Source organism: Coturnix japonica, chromosome 2 (assembly GCF_001577835.2).
Source record: "Coturnix japonica isolate 7356 chromosome 2, Coturnix japonica 2.1, whole genome shotgun sequence".
NCBI lineage: Eukaryota > Metazoa > Chordata > Aves > Galliformes > Phasianidae > Coturnix > Coturnix japonica.
The window spans coordinates 116,820,896-116,845,071 of NC_029517.1; the positions used below are offsets into that span (position 1 = coordinate 116,820,896).

A 24,176-nucleotide genomic window follows, 5' to 3' on the forward strand; every position below is an offset into this window, starting at 1 on the left:
GAATCTAGAGTTCCTTGAATGTATTATGAAAGCTAGTAAAGTTAGCTGTGAAATCATAGGTGAAAATAACTAACACCACAGCTCTGTGATATGAATTCATTCACTCTGACAGGGCATTGAGTGCTGCTAAGAATCATTGTTGACCATTCCATCAGTGGTCACAGGATGAAAAGACTGAGGTATCTTTTTGATGTCAAAAACACACAATGTTTGGGAGAGAGAACCACAACGTATTATCAGTTTCTTGGAGCTGAAAATCCTCAACGGAGACACAGGTATGGGGAGCATCTGACTCAGAAGAAGAACATTCTCCACCCCACCTCCAGCTCCATCCCACAGTAGCTTGTAATAGAGGTTTGGTCTGCCCACACTATGCAAGCTGTCCCAGCACACGATCAAAATGGAGTTCTCTGACATGCTGAACCAGAGAAAGGCAAAGCCCCAACAAGTGAAGAGGTCTAAGACCTGTCAGAACAAGCAACCATTCCATGCCAACATGAAAGTGTGGATGTTGATGGTATGCCATGATTTACAAAGACAAGGTCATAGGCAAGCTGTCTGTCACACTAGGGTTTCAGTCTCTCCCAGTCTGTGAGAGGTGATAACATGGTTGGTTGACCACAATATGTCCAGCTGCATTTGTACTCTTGAACCCTTGATCTTCTAGTCTCTATCCCCAAAAGCAGTGGGGCAATGCAGACAGAAGAGGAATGAGGGAAAGATCGACGGGGCATTCACAAAACAAGAGGAACAGAATGTCAAACCCAATTACTATGTAACACGTAAGTGAAAAATTGACAGCTTAATAGCAAAGAAAGAGTTGTTTTAGTGCATAAATTTGAGTTGTTTAAATTAGAGGAAAGAAGGTAACATCTGAAACATGGGTGGGGGCTGTGGGGGCGGACGGCCCATGGCGACGTCCCTGAGCAACAGGCTGTGACATCACCGCATGACGGATTGTGACCACTCAGCCCTCAGTGCTCATAGTTGGGTGCCGGCAGAGCCCAGCTCAGTCAGGCTCGTTCCTGGACCTGCTGAGCAGCTGTGCGAGGCTTGTTGGTCGAACGAGGATTATTTGGTTGTGCTGTGCTGGTCGTGCCTGGGGCTGCTCNTGTATTTTTGGACACCGTCATATAAAGGCAGCCGTCAACATGGGATCCAGGACCTGGGGAGTCTCTCAACGGCCCCCTTTCACTCTTTTCCTGCTGAAGCCTTGCAAGACCAAGCGTTTCCCATAAGTTGGCTAAGTAACTCAAGGCTTTCTTTCCGTTCCCATAAAAATGAACCACAGCTTAAAGTAAAAGATAGACGGTAGATCCTATGCGAGAGGGCCCAACAGGATAGCTGCTCTGTAGGAAATTCCCCATTCAAGCTGATTTTATGTATGGGCCAAGAGTGTTATTTCACCACAAGCCTTCCCAAAAGGAATAAAGAAATGTATACTCAGCCAGGACCCAAGCCCACAGGTGGCACAAAACACTCAAAATGAAAGGTATTTCCAAATTGATAATGCGAAACATTCCCCAAAAAGAGCAGGGCAATGCTGACAGAAGAGTGAATGAGGGAAAGACAGGGCATTTCCAAAAGCAAGGGAAGGAAGAATGCAAACCCAGTTTCTACATAACACTTAAGTGAAAAATCGAGAGCTTAAATGCGAAAAAAAACAGAAATATATAACAAGTAGAAGGCCTTTTTAATGCATAAATTTGAAGCCTGTTTTAATTAGAGAAAGAAGGAACATTCGTGAAACATGGGTGGGCGACTGTGGGGGCGACGGCCCATGGCGACGTCCCTGAGCAACAGGCTGTGAAATCACCGCATTACGGATTGTGACCACTCAGCCCTCAGTGCTCATAGTGAGGGTGCCGGCAGAGCCCGCTCAGTCTGGCTCGTTCACTGGACCTGCTGAGCAGCTGTGCCGAGGCTTGATTGGTCGAACGGAGAGATTTTCTTGGTTGTGGCTGTGCTGCCGTCGTGCCTTGGGGCTGCTTGCAGCATCTCAGTGCCCGATCCCACGCATCGCTTGTGTTTCCCTGGCCCTGCCTAGGAGCACCAGCCGCGGCCCTACGGAGCCGCACCCGCAGCAGCGGAGGTGAGTGGCGAGGGACACGAGGAGGCTCCATCGGCAGCCGTGGGGAGGCCCAAGGCCTTTGTGCCAGCGGGAGCAACGAGACGGGCACCCAGTCGGTGGCATGGGAGGCGCTTTCGTAGCTTGACGAGGGACCACTGAGGGCTTTCACCCCCTGGGACCAGCGAGTGACACCGTGGCTATCTCTTTCCTCTGCAGACTCAAACACCATCTCATGCAGCTGAAGGGTGACGGAGAAGCAAACGTGCTCACCGGATCAAGGCTATCTCCCATCCCAGCTGCAGTGAGCAAGAGCATCAGGCACACAGAAGAAGGCGCTTGGATGTGCTCCATCTAGCGCGCATGTTGAGCGGGAGGAGAAGCGGACGTGGCGTCCGGACAATCCCTGTAAGCACAACGCTTCTGCGTCGGCTGCATCCAGCGCTGGGCGATGCTTGAGAGACAGCTGCCCGCTTGTGCAGAACGGCCATTGAAGGACCATCCGGGGTGTCGGTGCGGGGCAGACGACGAGTTACGTGGAGTGCATCGTCTCCCCGCCCGCGGTGCCCGTGCCCGTCGGCTTTGGCACCGCCACCGGCCCCAGCGGCACCGCGGCATCAGCTCCGCCCTCTGCACCACCGTCCCCCGAGCCCGAGGCCGCGGAGCCGGAGAGAGTGGGCGCCTTGTGCCAGAGCATGGGCAGCGCTTTTCAGGGTCAGACGCAACATCCTCGACCCGGTGCTGCCCTGGCTGGAGCAGGAGCTGCGGCGCAATGGGGAGCTGCGCTGGTGGAGAATCAAGTGGCTGAAGAGCATGATCCTGGCGTTCCTGTGCCAGGTGGGGCCGGACAGGGACATCCTGGCGCAGTGCACGGAGCACGCCCTGGGGCCCGTCGCCGCTCCGCTCATGGCGCTCTTGTTGGAACCATCGAGAGCCGCTGCAGCCAGGAGGCCCGGAGGCTGCTGGGCCTCGAAGACCCCAGCGGCACCCAGGAGGTGGAGGACGGCCCCGCAGCCCCGTCTGGTCCCGCTGCCTCCCCGCAGGTGCCCGTGCCCCGGCGCCACAGCGGCCGGCAGCCGCGCGGGTCCCGACTCGGAGGAGCTCCCCGGCACGTCCAGCGGGGCCCTCGGAGGGGTCCTGGCGAGCCGGGTCCCGAGGCGGCCGGTCCCGCCACCCAGGGCTGCAGCCACGGCTCCTCCACTCGCGGCCGAGGCACGAAGCGCTCGGCTGGGGGGGCCCGACGCCCCACCAAGAGGGAGGGCCGGGCAGTGCCCAGCGCGCTGCTCGGCCCTGCAAGAGGCGCCCCGAGCGGGGCTCACAATAAAAGCTACAAACCAAGAAGCACGTGCTGTTCCTCGTGTCTCTTTCCAGACGGTTTGCCCTTCACGCCCCAGCCCTGCACACGCTGTGCCGTACGAGAGCCAGTGCTCTCATCACCCGGTGTGGCTGGGCCGCCATTCCACCCTTCTGCTGGGCCCTGTGCAGGGCGTGAGGCGCAGAGCCGCTGTGAGCGGGATCCTGTGAGTGGCAGGTGAAGGCCGCCCAAATAGCGGCAGGTGAAGGCACTGTACAGAACAGCCACCTGTGCACTCAGGCAGAACGCTCCAGAGTTCCCAGTTCACACGTCTTGATCAACTGCAGCACGGCTGTCACACTGCCGAGGCTTTATCGCTATGTCTGCATCTGTGACGGGGGATAGAGCAGGGCCATTGCACACTGGGCCTAAAAGAAGGGGAGAAGGGGAAAGGGAACAGAAAGGAATGAGAGGAGGAAAAACACTGTAGCAACAATCTGAGCAGGAACAGAAACTTAGTTTACTAATTAAATAGCAAAAATACAAGTTAGCAGGGATTGAAGCTAATACAGCAAAGCAACGAGAGTTTCTGTAGGCCGAGGTTCTTACTCTGATGCACCAGGGAGCACAGAGAACTGCTCTCGTGAATTCCCGTCAGTCGTATCTTTCCCACCAACTGGAAAATGGAAACACAACAGTGAAGACTTCTAGGAGCTGCTGTACATCTTCTCTTCTGAGACAGGTAAACGGAACTGTCGACAATCCACAGGACCGCAGCAATAACCCCCAAGTGCACCATGCGCTGTTATGACGTGGAATATTGATAAGAAAAGGCACAAAACCACAACATTCTACCCCTTATAGGTGTGGTGCTCAGAGATATGATTTAGCAGAGGGGTGTTAGAGTTAGGGTACTATTGTTAGGCTGTGATCGGACTTTATGACCTTCAAGGTCTTTTCCAACCTGGGTAATTCTATGATTCCATGACTCCGCGGATGGCCATTTCTCTAGTGTTCCTCCCAAGTCCCTCCATGCTCCCTGCCACTCAGTACTCTGGCTCTGGGGAAGGCGTCTACAAAATATAATAAATACAGATACTGAGAGAAATGATGAAGAGTACAGTCAGGGAGACTGACAGCACGGTCATCCATGTCCAAAACCAAAGGCCTTACTCTAATGATGAAGGCAAGACGACTAAGGAGCACACACGCTGCCGGGACGAGCAGAGGAGGAAAAGAGGCACCCCATGATCTGCAAACAGTTTGTTCTTTCCCTCTGAACAGAAAAGGGTAACACAGAGTTCTCTGGGGGATGTCGTTCTTCTCTTCTGAGACAGGCATAACAGGAACTATCGACAGCCCACAGAACTGGAGCACTGACTCTTTAACTACTCCTCATGTTCTACGTGATGTGGAATACCGGAAACATTTATCATGTGGAATACCGGAAACAAAAGTCAAACAACCACAAGTCACACTTGTGGATAAACTGTGCAGAACCATCCATGTTCAAGTCCACTTCTCATTCCTGAGTCTCTCTATGTAGTACCTCTTCCTGGGTACTAAACAGAACCCACCAAGCTAGAGATAATTCACCCGCCTGACAAACTTCAGTCCTACCAGCCTGATATGCAGGACAGCTTTTCTGATGTATTTGGGTGGCAGAATGGGGGCAAGAGGAGGCTCCAGAAGTCCAGGCACTGGGGCCCATAAATAAGGCCATGTACAAGTCTGGGGAGGCCCAGTTTCCCTCCACACTTGACACCGTCTATTTAGACACCGTCATTAGCAGGTCAGACATGGGATCCAGGACTGGGGAGCTCTCTCAACTCCCCCTTTCACTCTTTCCTGCTGAAGCTGCTAAGACAAGGTTTCCCATAAGTTGCTAAGTAACTCAAGGCTTTCTTTGGTTCCCATAAAAATGCACAGCTTAGGTAGATAGAGGTAGATCCTTGCGAGAGGGCCAACAGGATAGCTGCTCTGTAGAAATTCCCCATTCAAGCTGATGTTTATGTATGGGCCAAGAGTGTTATTTCACCACAAGCCTTCCCAAAGGAATTAAAGAATGTTACTCACAGACCCAAGCCCACAGGTGGCACACAACACTCAAAATGAAAGGTATTTCCAAATTGATAATGGAAGACATTCCCCAAAAGCAGCAGGGCAATGCTGACAGAAGAGGAATGAGGGAAAGACAGGGCATTCCAAAAGCAAGGGAAGGAGAATGCCAAACCCAGTTTCTACATAACACTTAAGTGAAAAATCGAGAGCTTAATTGCGAAAAAAACAGGAAATATATAAACAAGTAGAGTCCTTTTAATGCATAAATTTGAGCTGTTTTAATTAGAGAAAAGAAGGTAACATCTGAAACATGGGTGGGGACTGTGGGGGCGGACGGCCCATGGCGACGTCCCTGAGCAACAGGCTGTGAAATCACCGCATTACGGATTGTGACCACTCAGCCCTCAGTGCTCATAGTGGGGTGCCGGCAGAGCCCGGCTCAGTCTGGCTCGTTCCTGGACCTGCTGAGCAGCTGTGCGAGGCTTGTTGGTCGAACGAGGATTTTTTGGTTGTGCTGTGCTGGTCGTGCCTGGGGCTGCTTGCAGCATCTCAGTGCCCGATCCCACGGCATCGCTTGTGTTTCCCTGGCCCTGCCTAGAGCAGCCAGCCGGGGCCCTACGGAGCGCACCCGCAGCAGCGGAGGTGAGTGGCGCAGGGACACGGGGGTCCATCGGGGCAGCCGTGGGGAGCCCGGCCTTGTGCCAGCGGGGAGCACGAGACGGCCCAGTCGTGGGCATGGGAGGGCTTCGTGCTGAGGGACCACTGAGGGCTTTCACCCCCTGGGACAGCGAGTGACCGTGGCTTCTCTTCCTCTTGCAGAGCTCAACACCATCTCTGCAGCTGAGGTGACGGAGAGCAACTTGTCATCGTCGGTTCTCCCATCCCGCTGCAGTGAGAAGAGCATGGCCACAGAAGAGGCGTGGATGTGCTCCATCTGCCGCGATGTGAGACGGGACGTGGCGTCCGCAAATCCCTGTAAGCACACGTTCTGCGTCGGCTGCATCCAGCGCTGGGCGATGCTGAGAGACAGCTGCCCGCTGTGCAGAACGGCCATGAAGACCATCCGGGTGTCGGTGCGGGGAGACGACGAGTACGTGGAGTGCATCGTCTCCCCGCCCGCGGTGCCCGTGCCCGTCGGCTTTGGCACCGCCACCGGCCCCAGCGGCACCGCGCCCTCTGCACCACCGTCCCCCGGCAGGCAGAGGAAGACCGGAAGCAGGAGAGAGTGGCGGAGGATTGTGAAAGAGGAGATGGGCAAGCAGATTTTAGGGTTAAGAAGAAAAAAATAATAGACACAGGTGATGAAATGGATGGAGAAGGAGATGAGGAGAAATGAGGGAGCTGCGCGATGGGTGGGGAGAAATAAAGTGGATGAAGAAGAATGATTAATGGGCGTTAATGTTGAAAGCGGTGGGGGAAGGGAAAGGGGAAATAATGGGATGAAGTGAAAATGCAGAACAAGACATGGGTGAAAGTAGAAAGATGAGGATAGATGGGAGATATTGTTGGAAAAAGTAGAGAGAAGATGGAAGAAGGAGGAAGGAGGATGATGGGCAATAGAAGAAAAAGAGGACAAAAAGGAGGTGGGAGGGAAGGAAAAGACAGGAAAAGTATGTAAAGCGTGAATACAGAAGAAGGTTGAAAGTTGAAAAATGGGAGAAAAGCGTAAGGGAAGAAGATCGAGGGTGATAAAGAATAGCGAGGAGCTAAAACGGAAAGTGAAAGAGGGGAACTAGGTAGGGCGGGGTAATGGAGCAGAGGGTACAGAGGATGAAGGGTTAAGAAAAAAGCGGATGAAGGATAGAAAAGAGAATACTCAAATAGAGGAAGAGGGAAGAAGGAGCATAAGGAGTGGGGGGGGAAAGCGAAGAAAAAAAACGGAGGAGGGAAGGAAGCTGAAAATGAGAGATGATAGGAAATGAAAGAGGAGAAAGAGAGGGGGATAAAAATAAAAGATAAAAAAAAAGGAAGAAAGTGATGTTAATAGTGTATATTTAAAGAAGGTTTGGAAACTTAACGAAAAAGAAATTGAAAAAAGGATGTGAAGTAAGGACGAGACAGTGATCGTAAGGAAAAAGGCTGTGGCTGGGGAAGAAATTAAACATTTGATGGGGCACATGTGAAGGGAGTGAGGCTGAAGAGAACGAAATGTGAGAGGGGATATGTGTAGTGGGAAGGTGAAGGAGAAAAAATAGAGGAAGGTGAAGGAAATGTAAAGAAAAGCAAAGCACTGTGCGAAAATAAGGAAGGAAGATAAAGAGTTAAAAGTTTAAAAAGTATTGATAAAATGAAGAAAGGATGTAAAAAGGAGAGGATTTATAGAGGTTATGTATGAATATGATGAAGGGGGATAGAGAAGGGAAATTCGAAAAATGGGAATTAAAAGAAGGGGGAAGAAGGGGAAAGGGAAAAGGAAAAGAATTGAGAGGCAGGAAAAAAATGTAGAAAACAAGTTGAGAAGGGAAAAGAAAATTAGAGTTTAAGAATTACATAGAAAAAATAAAAGTTGAGAAGGGATTGAAAGACTATAAAGAAAAAGAAAAGAGAGCTTATATGATACCGGAAAGGAGGTTTATTAATATGATGAAAAAGGGAAAAAAAGGAGAAATGAATTATTTGTGGAATTAAAGTAACGGTAGTATATTTAAACAAAAGAATGAGAAAATGGAACGAAGAAAAAAGTGACAGATTGATAGGAGCTGCTGTAAATCCTTATATGTTATTGAGGAAAGGTAAAAGGGAAATGTAGAAAATAAAAAGGAAAAGAAGAAATAAATAAAAAAGTGAAAATGAGCTGTTATGAAGTTGGAATTATTGATTAAGAAAAGGACAAAAAAAAAACAAAAATTATACAAAAGTTTATAGGTGATGTGGTGCATAAGAGATATGATGTTGAGAGAGGGGCTGTTAGAGTTAGGGGTTTAATTATTGGTGAGGATGTGATAGGACAATTTTTATGAAGATTAAAGGTGATTGTTAAAAAATGGGTTAATTATTATGATGTAAATGGAATAAGGCATGGAAAATTTAATTATAGTGTTGAATAAAAGTAAGATAAGATGATTAAATGAAATAAGTAATATGGATATGGGGAAGGGAGTAATTAAGAAAGTATAATAAATAAAGATAATTGAGAAGGAAATTGATTGAAGAGTAAAGTAAGGGAGAATGACAAGACAAGGGTAATAAATGTAAAAAAAAGAAAGGAATTAATATAATGATGAAGGAAGAAGCAATGAAGGAGAAAAAAGATGTGAAGGGAAGAGAAGAGAGAGGAAAAGTAGGCAAGATAAAGAATTGATATTGAAAAAAGTTTGTGTATTTAATGTATGAAAAGAGAAAGGGGTACAAAACAGAGTTACTATGGGCGAGTGGTAGTTATTCATTATTATGAGGAAAGGGAATCTTAAAAGGAAAATTATATAGAAAGAAAAAAGAAATGGAAGAATGAATACAAACAAACACACTCTTAAATAATAATAATGTTATAAGTCCCCCAGGTGATGTGGAATAAAGGAAAAATTCTATAAATGTGGAATTAAAGGAAGAACGAAGGAAAGTGAAAAAAAAAAGAAAGAGTAGAAGAAATAAATTAGGTGGATAAAATGTGAAGAGAAAATAATAGTTAAAGTTAAAATTATAATTAATGTAGAGTAATATATATGTAGTGAAATATTGAATTAGAAACTTGCGAGTTGTAATAAAGAAGAAGAAAAAGAAAGATAGAGCATAAGTTAAAAAGAATTGAAAAAATTAAGTACTAAAAGAATGATGATGAAGGAAAGAATTTTTTATGATGTATTATTTGCTGTGGCAAGGAATTGGGGAAAGAGGACTGAGGAGTAAAGAAGATAAAGGACAATGGGGAAAATAAATAAGGGAAGATCGTAAAAAGTATGGGGAGGAAAGTTTTAAATAATAAAATTGGAAAGAAGTAAGTTAGAAGGTCAGAAATGGGATAAAGGAATGGGGAGATATATTAAAATAAAAAATTTAAATATTTAATGATGAAAGATGATAAAGGAAGAAGGTTTAAAATTAAGTTGCATAAGGTAAATAAAGGATGTTATTTGGTTAAATAAAAATGAAAAAGGATTAGGTAGTATAGGGTAGCATACTTGAAGAGAGGGGAAAAAAGGAGTAAGAGGATAGTGTTAGAAAATTAAAAATTAAGTAGTGGATGTTGTATGTTATGGGAAAAGAGTGTTGATTTAAAAAAAGAGGAATTAAAAAAGGAATGTAAGAATGTTAATAAAAGAAAAAAAGAAAAGAGGTGGCAAAAAAAAAATAAAAATGAAAGGTATTTGAAAAATTGATACATGGAAGAAATTAAAAAAAAAGCAAGAAGGAAAGTGGATGAACAGAAGAGGAATGAGGAAAGGAAAGGGAATTAAAAAGAAAGGAAGGAGAATGAAAAAAAAAGTTTATAAAATAAAAATTAAGTGAAAAAAGTTAGAGAGATTAATTTGAGAAAAAAAAAGGAAATATATAAAAAGTAGGAGTATTTTGAATGAAATAAATTGTTGAGAATTGTTTTTAATTAGGAGGTCGAAAAGAATCGTAAAATATGAAAAAATGGGGTCGAAGTGGGGAATGTGGGGGAAGAGGAAGGAAAATTGAGGAAGTAACTGAGAAAACGGGATGTGAAGAAAAAGAATTAAGGATTGGTGAATAATATGAAAGAGAATAAGTGATAATAGTGGAGGTGAAGGTAAGAAGACAGGATAAGTATGTGAGATGAGTTTTAATGGAAATGATGAGAAGATGTGGAGAGGATTGTTGGTAGAATACAGTGATTTGTTTTGGTTGTGTGATGTGTGGCAGTGGAATGGGGATTGATTGAAGAATCTAAGTGAAAGATAAAAAGGAATAGCATTGTGTTTAAATGGAAATGGGAATTGAGAAGAAAAGAAGAGGGGGAAATAAGGAGAGAAAAAGAAGAAGAGGAGGTGAGTGGAGAAGGGAAAGGGGGGTAAATAGGAGGAAGAAGTGGGGCAGAAAGGAATTGTGAAAGAGAGGGAGAAAGCAGAAGGTAAAAGTAAGTCGGGAATGGGAGGGATTACGTGATGAGGGAAAAATGAGGGAATTTGAAAAAAATTGGGAAGAGCAGTGAAAGTGGTTATATTTAATATTTGCAAGCAGATAAAAAAAAATTATATGAAGATTGCACGCGGTGAAGGAGCAGAAACATTGTAATATGTTAGGTTATAAAATAAAGATGAAGATGAAAGAAGAGAATGGAAAAAAGAAGGAGGAGTGGGGATGTGGATAAATTATGAAGAAGATGTGAGAAGCGGAGAGTTGGAGCTAAGAAAATAAATGTAAGAAAAAGTTTTATGAGTACGGAATGAATAAATGAGATGGGAGATGAATTGAGAGGAAACGCTGAGAAGATGTGAAGAAATGAAATGCAAGAAAATAAGGGTGTAGGATGGTGAGGGGAGAAGGAATGAGTAAGTTGGAGTGAGATAGTATAAAAGAAAGAGGTGGAAAGGTGAAAGTAGGCTTTTGGAAAAGACGAAAGAGAAAAAGAGGCAAAGACAGGCAATTAAGATTAAGAAATATGGAAAAAAGTAAAAAGAGAAAGAGGAAGAGGCAGAAGGAGGAGAGTGGAGGAATCTGTGACAAGAGAGGCATGGGAAGAGATTTTACAAGGGTAAGGACGAAGAAAGTAAGTAGAAAGGTGATGAAAAATGGGATCGGAGAAGGAGGCTGAGGAGAAGATGGGGAGATGAGATGGTGGAGAATAAAGGTAGGGATGAAGAGAATTGATACTGGAGTTACATGTTGAAAGGTGGGTNCCTCGTGTCTCTTTCCAGACGGTTTGCCCTTCACGCCCCAGCCCTGCACACGCTGTGCCGTACGAGAGCCAGTGCTCTCATCACCCGGTGTGGCTGGGCCGCCATTCCACCCTTCTGCTGGGCCCTGTGCAGGGCGTGAGGCGCAGAGCCGCTGTGAGCGGGATCCTGTGAGTGGCAGGTGAAGGCCGCCCAAATAGCGGCAGGTGAAGGCACTGTACAGAACAGCCACCTGTGCACTCAGGCAGAACGCTCCAGAGTTCCCAGTTCACACGTCTTGATCAACTGCAGCACGGCTGTCACACTGCCGAGGCTTTATCGCTATGTCTGCATCTGTGACGGGGGATAGAGCAGGGCCATTGCACACTGGGCCTAAAAGAAGGGGAGAAGGGGAAAGGGAACAGAAAGGAATGAGAGGAGGAAAAACACTGTAGCAACAATCTGAGCAGGAAAAGAAACTTAATTTGCTAATTATAATAGCAAAAATTCATGATAGCTGGGACTGAAGCTGATACTGCAAGTTAGCGAGTTTCTGTAGGCTGAGGTTCTTACTCTGATGCACCAGGGAGCACAGAGAACTGCTCTCGTGAATTCCCGTCAGTCGTATCTTTCCCACCAACTGGAAAATGGAAACACAACAGTGAAGACTTCTAGGAGCTGCTGTACATCTTCTCTTCTGAGACAGGTAAACGGAAATGTCATCTATCCACGGGACTGCAGCAATAACCCCCAGTGCACCATAGAATCACAGAATCACAGAATGACCCGGGTTGGAAGGGACCTCAAGGATCATGTAGTTCCAACCCCCCTGCCTGGCAGGGCCACCAAACATATACATTTACTAGATCAAGGTGCCCAGGGCCCTGTCCAACCTGGTCTTGAACACCTCCAAGGACGAGGCATGCACAACCTCCCTGGGCAGCCTGTTCCAGGGCCTAACCACTCTCCTAGTAAAGAACTTCCCCCTAACATCCAACCCAGATCTTCCCTCTCTTAACTTAAAACCATTTCCCCATGTCCTGCTATTATCAGCCCTTTCGAAGAGTTTACTCCCCTCCTGGGAGTAAGTTCCCTTCAGGTATTGATAGGCTGCAATGAGGTCACCCCGCAACCTTCTCTTCTCCAGGCTGAACAAGTCCAACTCCTTCAGCCTGTCCTCATAGGGGAGGTGCTCCAGCCCCCTGATCATCTTCGTGGCCCTCCTCTGGACCCTGTCCAAAATCCCCATATCTGTTTTGTACTGAGGGCTCCACACCTGGACACAGTACTCCAGATGGGGCCTCACAAGAGCAGAGTAGAGAGGGACAATCACCTCCCTATCCCTGCTGACCACTCCTCTCCTAATGGAGCCCAGGATCCCATTTGCTTTCCGGGCTGCCAGAGTGCACTGCTGGCTCATGTTGAGTCTTTGTAAGTCACCCCAGAACAGGCTTAAGTCGATGACATTTTTTGCTGGCAATCACATCTAACTGAAAATCTTTCTATAGTAACATACTTCACTTTACATTTACTTTTGTACTAGTCAAACAGAGAAGAACCTGCTTTTTTCCAAAGCTCAGCTGTGCTGTTATCAAAGGTAGACAAACTGCTGCTGTTACTCCAGACTTCAGCTAAACTCTGGATGTCATACAAGCGAGGCATGGAAATCTCCACTGAGTACATGTTTCTTGCTTATTAAATACATTGGCTCCTAGAAGTTTTCAATAAGAAGCTTTATGATCAAAGCAGTAAAGCATTTTTCAGCAGCACATCGATATGACTCAATAAGGCAGAACTGCTTCAAATTAATGTATCTAATTTTGACTTTAGACTGTAACTCTTCCGTATGTTCACCTCAGTGTATTCAAAATAGTTTTATTTTTTGACATAATTTGGGGCTGGGGGAAATTTTAATATTTATTTAAACTTGTAGAATTGTTAAAATATCCATGAAAAGACAGTTCCAAACATTGATGAGCCCATCTTTGAGCTATAGTCAAAACATCATCACTTATCACTTGACTCTTTCTGATGGACAACATGTGAGCATGCAGGGCTCTCAGTGCAGGAAATGTTAGAGGCTTAAAGAGAGCACTGTTTTTTTCTAAGAGGTTTCTTTTAACTTTTTGATGTTTCATTTGTAATTTAATTCTGTTTCAATAACAAGTAATTTTGCATGCAGACTTCTTTGAAATGAACAATCAAAACTTTACAAGCCTTTAGTGTAAGCTGTTTTTACCCATGTTTTTTAAAGAGTACTGTTTTTTCCCTTTAAAACAAAATACAATTCTCCTAATACCAGACTCTCTCAGTTAGCCTGATACTTGAAGGTGGAAAGTGCTATGGAAATTTCAAATATAGTTAAAATGCCAGCACCAGGAAAAGACTGTCATAAAGAAAATGAAACTTCCCATTGCTATAAAATACTCTCCACAGCCTGACTGTTCAGACAGTTTGTTTCCTACTCACAAACCTCTGAGTCCAATAAAGGAAGAAATGAATCAGGCTAGTGGGAAGCATGAATTCTGCTGTGTACTTTTCATCTCTTGGGCATCATAAAATAATGCTTGTTTCAGGATAAGTTATTTCAGTAAATCTTCTGTCACCATAAATGGTTTTATAATTAAAGCAGAAGATAATGTAATATGCATTGATAATTCTCATCATAATATGCAAACTAGTCAGTAATTTAGCATGCGTACTAGTAGATAATTATCTATTTCCCAAAACACCATGTCATCAATAAAACTGTTATTCATGTCAGGAGCCATGATTAACCTCTGGGTTCCCACCCGCTCCATAGTTTGGCAGTGCAGTGAGACACGAAGCATTTACAGGCCCATGTGTGACAGTCTGCGGGTTCAGGAAGTTCAGGAAAAGATCCTTTTCTTCAGGAGGCAAGATTATGCTTGTCCAGGAATGCGTATATTGCGTAGACGATCATGTTTCAGTTTCATATCCTGAGGATTATATCCTGTTGTTATTCCTAGGAGCTGAAAGGATCTTTAATTCAGTATTTTGTGACTGTGAATAGCTCAGACACAGTTTCCTTTCAGTGCAGTGGGGAGAGCAGGCAGTCAGGCCTGCAGCAACCTGGGCTTGGTGCTGCTCTGATGGGAGCTGTTTGGCTGAGGGGACCCCGGCTCATTTGGATTTACAGCCCTCTGCTTCCTGGCGATTTCAGCAGCTCTAGCACAGTGCTGTTGGTTAAGTTCAGCCTTTAGTTGCCCATGTAATTTATTTTCCAGATGTGACTGAGCAAATAGGAAACGTAGCAACCTCTCTCCTTTCTCAGCCTGCCTGGACTGGGCCTCCCAGACTCCTGTGCCACCCGCACTGCCCCATGTCCCCACACTGCCCCTTCTGTCCCCTCTGCTCTCCTGGGGACCTCCAACCCCATACATGTGTGTACCCCTCCGCAGCAGCACTCCCCTTTCCCTCCTGCCTCCCAGTCATACAACTGAGGTCCTCCCTGGAAATAAATAGGTACCAGTGGCTAACTCTGCGCTGACATCTGGGCCACTGACAGCTGCAGGTGTGCTGGAAGCAATGGCTGCACTGGATGCACACTGTAAAAATGGCTGTGAATAATAGAAATGGGCAGAAGTGGCACTCATCATGTGGTACAGACAGAAGAAATGTTACTGGATTGCAGACAAGAATTTGCAACTTTAGCCCGGACTGCCCTAAGTAATAATTTCCATTATTGCCATTTATTTATTGCCATCCCAGTTAAACATAAATAGTCACAGTCGCCTTTGGCCTTTTGAAGCATCATGAGCTACCAAAGTTGGGAAGTCAGGGCCAATCTCTGCTGTAGTTTTTCAGTGAACCGGAGAATGGTTGAGTCAAAACAAGCCACATAGGCAGAGTATCTCAACAACTCCACTCAGCTGCAGGCTCATTCAGGGTAAACAGAGGTTTCGGTTTGGTTCTGTCCCAGAAGATCTTGCTGCAATGTGCAGCCAAGGCAGAGTGGGATTTATAAACAAACCTGTTAGGGAAATCTTCCTTCTAGCCATGTGGATGTATGGGCTGTGTGTAAGCAAGTGCTGTTCCCAGGATCATATTTCTGTGCATAGTAAAGAAATAGCCAAAGCGGCATTTCTCCTCAAAGCTGTGACTTTTCAAATGAAACTATTTCATTTTTTTAAGGAACCTAAAAATGACTTCGCCTTGAATACATCTGATCTAAATTAAAATCTTTTGAACTGCACTAAAACTTTTCATATGAAGTCATTTCAATCTCCACGTGTTACGGATGATTTCAAGGATTTGTGCAAACGTTTTGTGGTGCTCCTCTACTCTGTGGTTTGGCTTCCCGTGCATCTTTCTCATGAAGCATCATTGGCACACTAGAATGACAATCCTGTGCTGTGGGAAAGGCTGCCCAAGGCTTAGACAGGAGGAGAGGCTCTAAAACATCAGGTTTCACAAGGCACTCCAGCATCACGTCAGCTGCAACATCATGTGGTTTTCAATAAAGTATTTTCATTACATTTCAATTCAGGAAAATGTAGTATGTCAACATAGAAATGCTGCAAAGTTTCTTTCTGGTTTGAGAGGAAAAGAAAGACTGTCTCTATTTCTCCACAATATTTTAAACAGTTTCTCAAAATGTTTGGGAATTTAGTCTGTTCATGGAACAAGACAGATCAAAATGTCAGAGCTTAGGAAACCTGAATGAACAGTTATGGGAGTCTCTGTACATCCTAAAATGAAGAAAAGATGCTCCGTAAGACAAAGAAAGAAAAAGGAATTCCCAAAAGACAGAGACGGCACCATGAACTGTTGGGTACACAAGCTAGATCAGGCTTTTATGTGAATGACAGAGAACTGCTTGTTGTGTATTGTGTGTAGTGCAGATTTTAAGACTGAATGACTCAAATCATTTAGTCTCATTATTTTGTCTACAGTGTGCTACTACATGTTTCCTCGATGTTTATGTACCTGTATAGATTCTCCTCTAACAACCTTATTGAGTTGTATTTCTTGAAAAAAAATATTATGTTTAACATTTTATTTTGGCTACCAAAGTAGTCAGCTGAAATTAGCTGACTATTGTTTCTCTCAGTTTTTGACTGTAGTGAATTGTATTGATGGACCAATATCTAAAAATTGCCTTGTTCTTTAGTGTGTCATGGAAACGAAACCATATTGCCTTTGCGCAGTCATAGACAGATGTGAATTCCCTTCTTAATTACTTTTGAGTTTGTTGTCCTTGAGGAAATCAGCCCTCAGGGATAATTATGTTCTGTGAGCATAGATGACTGGACAGGAGACACTATGTGTGCCCTCGGGAAAAGATGTCAGGTGAGCTCATCGCCTTTTAGGCAGTGGATAATCAGGAACAGAGGGATGAGTTGGCAATGGAAGGAGTTTCAGATAAGCTTGCATCTTTCTAAATAAGTAAAACAGGGTTGATTTATAAACCAGACATCATTCATTTTTGTTGTAATGTTTTTAAGAGAAGGTTTCTCTCCCCCTCTAGCTGATCGTAGTCATTCAATCAAAGGGACAAGGTTCTGAACCTGGATTAAAGACCTGACAGAGAAAAGTCTCCATAAAAAGTTTTTGTTCTTTAAATCTTTAAAAGCTTCCAGACAATTTCTGGCATTTCTGGTTGGAAAGTGCTGATGGAAGAAAAGTAACCCAAAATCCACACTGAGTATAATTAATCTACTTCACCCTGTGACATACCTATCTCAATACGAGACCAAGGGATGCTCTGGTCTCTGTTTACGCCACAGCCCTGTGTTTGGAAGAAGACTGCTGCAGAAAGAAGGGCTGATGTTGGATAGGACCTGGTTTATGAACACTACTTAGTCCTCTCTTTATTTTGACATCTTGCTGTCAAGAAGTTCTGATGAAGAGTAGAGTGTTAGAATTTCTATGTCAGACTGGTATTAAATAGAAATAACTAAAATATTCACATTTCATAAACTGTGGAGTTAATACTCCACAGAATTTTGATTTAAAACATTATTTTGTTTCAAGAATGAAGACATTTTAATATGTTTCTTAAATCAAAGACTGACAAAGGAAAGTTCCAAAGGACCAAAATCCCTTCTTTAGGAACAATGTTATGCCATAAGAACAGGGCTAATTAAATGTGCATATTCTGCAAAGAGAACTGAAATAACAATTTGCTAAGCGATGTGTGCTGCTTAGACAAATGTCACTGACTTGAGTGTATTTGTTCAGCAGAAATCTTTAGCATGAAGACCTCTTTATAAAAGTCTCAGCTCATCTAACTTCTGGGTAAAAACCAAAACCAAATCGGCCTAGATATGTGTCAGATCAGTACAGAAGATGTGTTATTATCTCAGTCTGGAAGCCATTGACATTGAAAGCTGGTCCCCATATACAAAGTTAAGAGAGGAAACACTAAATTTGTGAGGAAGTCCAAATCAAAGTCTGGGTTCCATAGCTTGAACGTAATTTCTAAACTTCTACCCCCATAGCTGGCACTGTCTTAGATTTATCTCTATTAAATTGCTGTCAGTGCTCATTGATTTTGCACGCTCCAGCTTGATGGACCATTTAATTAACATTAATCTGTTTTGAATATCCAGACTACATAGGTGAGTAAGATATGTACACTGTAGTAGACAGTGTCTTGTTAAGTACTATCTTTATATAATTAGCTATTGATAGCCTAGACCTCACTGACAGGTAAGCTCCTTCTAAATGTCCTGTAGTGTTGGCAGTTCTTATTTTAACTTATTTTTAATGCAAGGTCACTGGCAAAGTTGTAGGTGTAATTCTTGCTGTAAAAGCTGACTTGTAACACCAGTCTGGTAACTGGCCGATACAGCTGGTTCTTGAAGATAGGCCTTTGAATCATTTGCCATCTGGTTACTTGGAAGTTTATGTAAAATGAATTTGGTGTCATTCCCCAGATGTCCACCCTCTTTTGCCATTTATGTTAATTTACTAAGCTTGCTGGCCAGCTCCAAAGAAGGCACAAAAAAATGTGTAGGTTGTAAAGATCAAATTTCTGCTTCATGGAAATGACTGAAAGGTTGGCAGGATGAAGCAGGAGAGCTGGCACTCTCATATTTTATTTTGCAAAAGCAATTTCTTCTTGCAGCAGTCAAGCCAGGAAGGAATTTGTAGAAAACCTGAATGAGAATTTTTTGTCTTACTTAAAGAGAAGCTGTAATTCCCAGAGGATATGGTGTCTGTTGGAGCAGTGGAAATGTACATTCAAGGTGAGCAACCAACATTATCCTAGCTGAAAATTATTATAATGGGTCACAGAATAGTAGCTGCTGAGCTGGTTATATTTCTTTCCTTCTTTCTTTCCTCCTTTCTTTCTTTCTTTCTTTCTCTTTCTTTCTCTTTAATGTCCTATAATCAAGGTCAGATGGGAAGAACTAAAGATTTATTCCAAGTTGTTCATGTATGTCTTGAATAAATTGTTATGATGGAAGAAGAAGGGTTGTCTGCCTTCTTAATGCAGGCATCAAACTTCAGAACCATACTAGTATCTAGTTTGAGTCATTCTTTATGAAGAGGTGAATATAATGACTCAGACTTGTGGAAGGTGAAGTTATTGACTGTAAAGAACATTAATATTAGAAATATGAAAGGATTTGTGGTATGCTTGCCTACATGAAAGCTAATCATTCAAATCACTGGGGTAAAAAATGATGCCAAGTTTGTGATTTCTAGCTCTTTGATTCAGAGATTAAACAGGGTCCAAAAATTTTGCCAGGAGGGCAATTTCAAGTGTGGGAACTGTAATATTTCTGAGGTGATACACCACAGGCTTATGCAAACCATACCTTTACAGCAGTAATCAGATGAGGTACATGCACTCTAAAGAGTCAATACAAGAGGGAACTGAGTACCCATCGTGTCAAAGTACAAGAAGTAAATCATTAGCTTTGCCTCAGGAGCACATTTCGTTCTTGTTTTTTGTTGTTTTTTTTTGTTTGTATTGTTTTGTTTTGTTTGTTTGAAAGGATTTACTATTAAGAGCAGACCTGTGATCCACATCTTAATCACTGCTACTTAGAAGGATTGATTATTAAATGCAGACCTGTGATCCACATGGTAATCTCTTCAAAATTCTGGATTCTCTTCAAGGCAAAAAGTCTAACATCAAGTCTAGATCTGAAATCTCTTGGTATCTCACTGTCATTTTGTGTTTCATAAAGGCAAAGACTTCAACAATAGACGAAGTTAAAAACAGAAGGGAAAAAAAAAAAAAACGAAACCGTGAACAAGTTCAGTGCTCCATTATTCTGTTCTGGGAATTGGTAGCAGCCATGTCAGCAAAAATACTGTTTTGCTGGAGTAAGCGAGGCTGTGGGCAGCCATCCTTGTCCAGCTGGGCTGCACTGACTGGAGGTATTATTGTCCCAAGTTGCTCATCATTTGCCTGTCCTGCTCCGCAGCTTTGCAGGTGACAAAAACCATCCTACAGCTCTGCTTCAGCTGGGTGTTTTGAAACGTAGCTGAGAGGAACTGAATCTACTGCCCAGACTGGGGAGCAAGCAGAGAAGGGGAGGATCCCTGGATTTTCCTACCTTTAGAATGGGGATGGCGCCAGCTCGCAGAAAGAGCAAGAAACAGCTGGGAAAATGACAGCCTGTTCAAACTGCTGGGATGATTTGCAATATGTCTAATGCTTATTTTAGGATGGTTATTCCTATGTAACAGGGAGGCTTTTCTAGTGAAAACAGGTTTAAAATATTCCATAGGCAACCGTATGAAAGTAAGTGTTCAAAAAACCTGCATGTAATGAATATGCAAGAGGTTGTGCAGACACATTTAACTTGGGCTGTTTTTGTGGTCTCTATGTTTTCTGAAGATAGCTTTTATATGGAATATATATTTATAATATATTTAAAATAATCCAATGTTTTTCTACATGAAAATGCATAAAATATCTTTACTTGCTCTGATGAAAAAAATGGAAGAATAAATCTCAAACCAATGTATTCAAATTGGCTGATATGAAATTGAAGGTTTTTTTCTAAAGGCTCCGAACATTTTCAGCAGCGCAGACACTTTAATTCATGCTCCATGCTTAACTAATGGCAGCTGTATTCTCCAAAATTGTACACTTGGTCCTGTCCTCCCACTCTCTCTCACAGCTAACCAACAAAAGCTCTCAAGGTTTTAAAAATAATCTCACTGAGCTGAGGGCACAGGAGGCTTTTACACTGATGATTTGCCATAGGCCTTTTGTAAATCACTTTATTAAACCTAAGACAAAGCTGCCAATGTAGAGATAAAATTTTAACTCTAATTGTGCACACGGTAATTATTAATAAAAGAGTAAACTGATGGAAGCCTACCGCTTATTAAGTACTGAGTAATACATACGTCACTCCAAAACTACTGCCTCCAATTTATTATTTATTTCCATGGAAACCACAACAAAGATTACAATATTACTGTTTGACAGAGCAAATTCTCCGCTACAAAATACTATTTTTCAATATAGTCACCATTAGCTAAGCATTTTTACCAGCAATGAACAAGAGACTGCATCTAGCACCCAAAAATCTGCACCAGCTGAGGTGAGCCACTGTCACCACTGCTGAAACACATCACCCACCACCTCACTGTGCTCACATCTCGTATTCGGTCTCCATCAACATTCAGCAAGCGTCAGTGAATGTCAGTGGGAACCATTTTTTTCATATGGAGGAATTCAACGACAGACTTTTCCTTCATACACACGTCCATGTCAAACGCCATTTTGTCAAACTGCCCCTCTGCTACCATCTGTCATTTGTCAACATGTAACAGAATACTGCTGGGAAGGTTCATCCTCTACTGCCAAATACCACCAACATTTGCCTGTGAAGTTGTGGGCCGACATGATGAAATAGGAGGCGTTGCATTCAGAGCAGCCCCCATTGTTCTGCAAATATCTCTTCTATGTCACTTTTAGCATTCAGAAATAAAAGCATTGGAACAACCATAGGCATTTTTAATTAGTGAGAAATCTAGAAGATTTTGATGGAGCTGCCATCTGATACTTACCATCATCACTGATGCTAATTGACTAAGGCTAGCGAGAAGTTTCACTCAACTCAATCTAATTTGTACAATTAAATTTAAGTAGCTGGGCTTGAAAACTGGATGCTTAATTGAAACTAAAAGTGTATATAGATTTAGATAAGATATAAGGAAGAAATTCCTCACTGTGGGAGCCCAGGGACAGTCTTCCCAGAGAAGCTGTGGACATTCCATCCCAGGAGGCATCCAAGGCCAGGGTGGATGGGTCCTGGGCAGCCTAATCTGCTGGGTAGCAGCCCTGCCCATGGCATGGGGCTTGGAACTGGGTGGTCCTTAAGGTCCTTTCCAAACGTCTGTTTGCCCTGCTCACAGTGAAGGGTGTCCTGATTTACTCCCTGATTCTAATGCAGTGCTGCAGCTAGAGGTGTGTTCTGGAAAAGGTTTGGCACAGCCAAGAAGTTAAGTCAGTTGCTCTTTCTGTCTCACAGTGCTATGCACGTCCTCCCTGCTGCAAGCAGTATCTTCTTCCTGCACCTTGGCCCAATATGTTGGAGGTAGGACTGAGAGAGGAAACACCTCCACATGTGTATGGGCATGATGCAGTGCTGATTCACCATTTCATCTCCCTCTGAGCCTTCCTGAATCTGTGATTTTTGCCACTGTAAATGTAGGATTCCAGTTCCCTTCCCTGCCTGTGCTGCTGTTTTAGTATTGTGCTAATGAAATGCTGCTGACTGCTGAAATAAAAGGAGCTGCACTGTAGTCAGTGGCAAATCCAACATATGGATTTTAACTCTAAGCAATCAGTAGAAGTGTGCTGATAAGAAGGGACGTGGGACTAAGCAAGGGAATAGGGGAAGTAGATAAAAATAATGGCAGGAAGGTAGAAAAATCAGGAGGAAGGAAAGAGTCTGGGAGAATTAGGAAGAAAGATGATGGAAACAGAAGAATCATTGTTGGACAAGAAGGACATATCAAAAGTGAACTAACAATCATGGGCAGCACAGTGGAAGATGTGAAACACAGAAAAGAGGGAAATGAATAATGTATTGCTCCATTTGCACTTCAGTTTTACAGTGGATTTTGAAGTTATAACAGTAATCTTAAAGTTTTCCAACAGAATTGGAATCAAGCTCTCACTTCATCCTTCACATCCTATTAGGCAGTTCTTAGATCATTACTTATTTATAGGTGCTCATAATCTCCTATCGTGATTGTGTTAGCATTCCTACAGCTTAAGCTTCTTGAGCTTTATATGTATTCCCTCTGGCATGACCTAACCACAGTCACCTCTACATCCATCTGAAGCTGGTCTTCCTCTTCATCGAGTCATTTTGAGTTTTCCCTCACAGAACCTTCCAAACAGATTCTGTTTGCCTTATCTCTTGTTGTATTATGCTATCAATTGTGCTTACAAGATTGTAATATATATACATATATATTCCATCCACAGTGCACTCCCCTACTGCAGTCACATCTTACATTACATTGCCCTCTCCTCTTTGAATCTTTTCTAAATCCCCCCTTTTTCACTGAAGCCAGGAGGATCCCGACTGGTATCCTTAAGGAGTATTTTATGGGGTGGAAGTTACATTTTTGAGAGACATGGACCTGTTGGAGCATGTCCAGAGGAGGACCACAAAAATGATCCAAGGGACGGAACACCTCTCCTTTGAGGACAGGCTGAGAGATACAAGGCTGCTCAGTCTGGAGAGAAATCTCTAAGGAGAACTGATAGCAGCTCTTCGAAAGTTTCAAAAGGGGAGATACGGGAAAGAAGGAGACAGACTCTTCAGCCGATTCTGATAGAATATGGGGAAATGGCTAAGCTCAAAGAAAGTAGATTTAGGTTGGATATAAGGAAAAAAATATTTACAGTGAGGGTGATGAGGCACTGGAACAGGTTGCCCAGAGATGTGGTTGATGCCCCATCCCTGAAGACTTTCAAGCTGAGGCTGGATAAGGCCTTTGTATGGGAAATCACAGCTTGAACCACTGATTAATCAGCTGAGGCAAGTATTGGGTCAGCTGCGGGAGCACAGGTGAGAGTAATCTAGCTGTGCTCCCAGAAGGGGTGGACCTCGACTCAACCTCCTCTGAGACCTCATTTAAAGGCTGACCACCACTGAGACAGCATGTCTTAGAGATTGCTCCCTAGTTGAGGCTGCCTCAGCTTTCTAGTCAAGGTATCGATATTGGTGAGTTTCCCTTTGCTAATAACCTTAGGCTATTTACCACCATCTTGGTCAATACCTTCAAAATTAGCCACCCTTACAGGCCTTAAACAACCTGATCTAGTTGTGGATGTCCCTGTTCATTGCAGGGGTGTTGTACTAAATGACCTTTAAAGGTCCCTTCCAATTTTATGGGTTCTATGATTTGAACATAAGAAAACTTTCCTGTCAGTCACTAAGCTGCATCCTTTCAAGTACAGTTTGTACGTTTTTCTGCTCTTAGGGCCAGTTCTGCACTTTCTTCTATGGATGGAAATTACCTACCCACGGGGGTACAAGAAAATCATTTCAGACAGTGCTGAAAGCCTTCCTGAGAAATGGCTCCAATAAACAAGTCTTGACTTGCAATCTGGCTCTTCAGGTTTTTGCTTTAGGCTACTGGGTTCTCTGAATCTCTACAACAAAAGGAAATGGCAAAGGTGATTTGGTTTATGACTGAATAAGAAGAGGGGGCTCGACTGCCCAGCTCTTGGGTGCCTTTTGCCTACCTTTGGCCCTTCCACTGCCCTTACCTCTCCAGCAGAGAGGGTTTTAACTTGTTGCACATTTAATTACCTCATAGCTTGAGGTAGAGAGATTAAGGCTTTGCTGTCTTCTTCTACATCTGCTTTATAATGAAAGGAATTAAGAACAAGCAGTCTTGATGGTGTATCTTCTCTAATGCTGGAGAAAGGACCATCAGTGCTACAATTCACTGTTCTTGTAATTAGCCCATTTCTCTGCCCTAACATCTTTGATAAGCCAAAGTAGTCATCACCTGA

General features: G+C 43.6%; 1 protein-coding gene across 1 annotated transcript; it reads left to right on the plus strand.

The window, feature by feature from the left end:
• The first annotated feature begins 4,674 nt into the window (after window positions 1-4,674).
• On the plus strand, window positions 4,675-6,712 carry LOC116652932. Its single transcript, XM_032442597.1, has 3 exons — window positions 4,675-4,768; window positions 5,787-6,065; window positions 6,243-6,712. Exons 1-3 carry the CDS (start codon window positions 4,675-4,677, stop codon window positions 6,710-6,712), a joined length of 843 nt encoding a protein of 280 aa, XP_032298488.1.
• The last annotated feature ends 17,464 nt before the right edge of the window (window positions 6,713-24,176 follow it).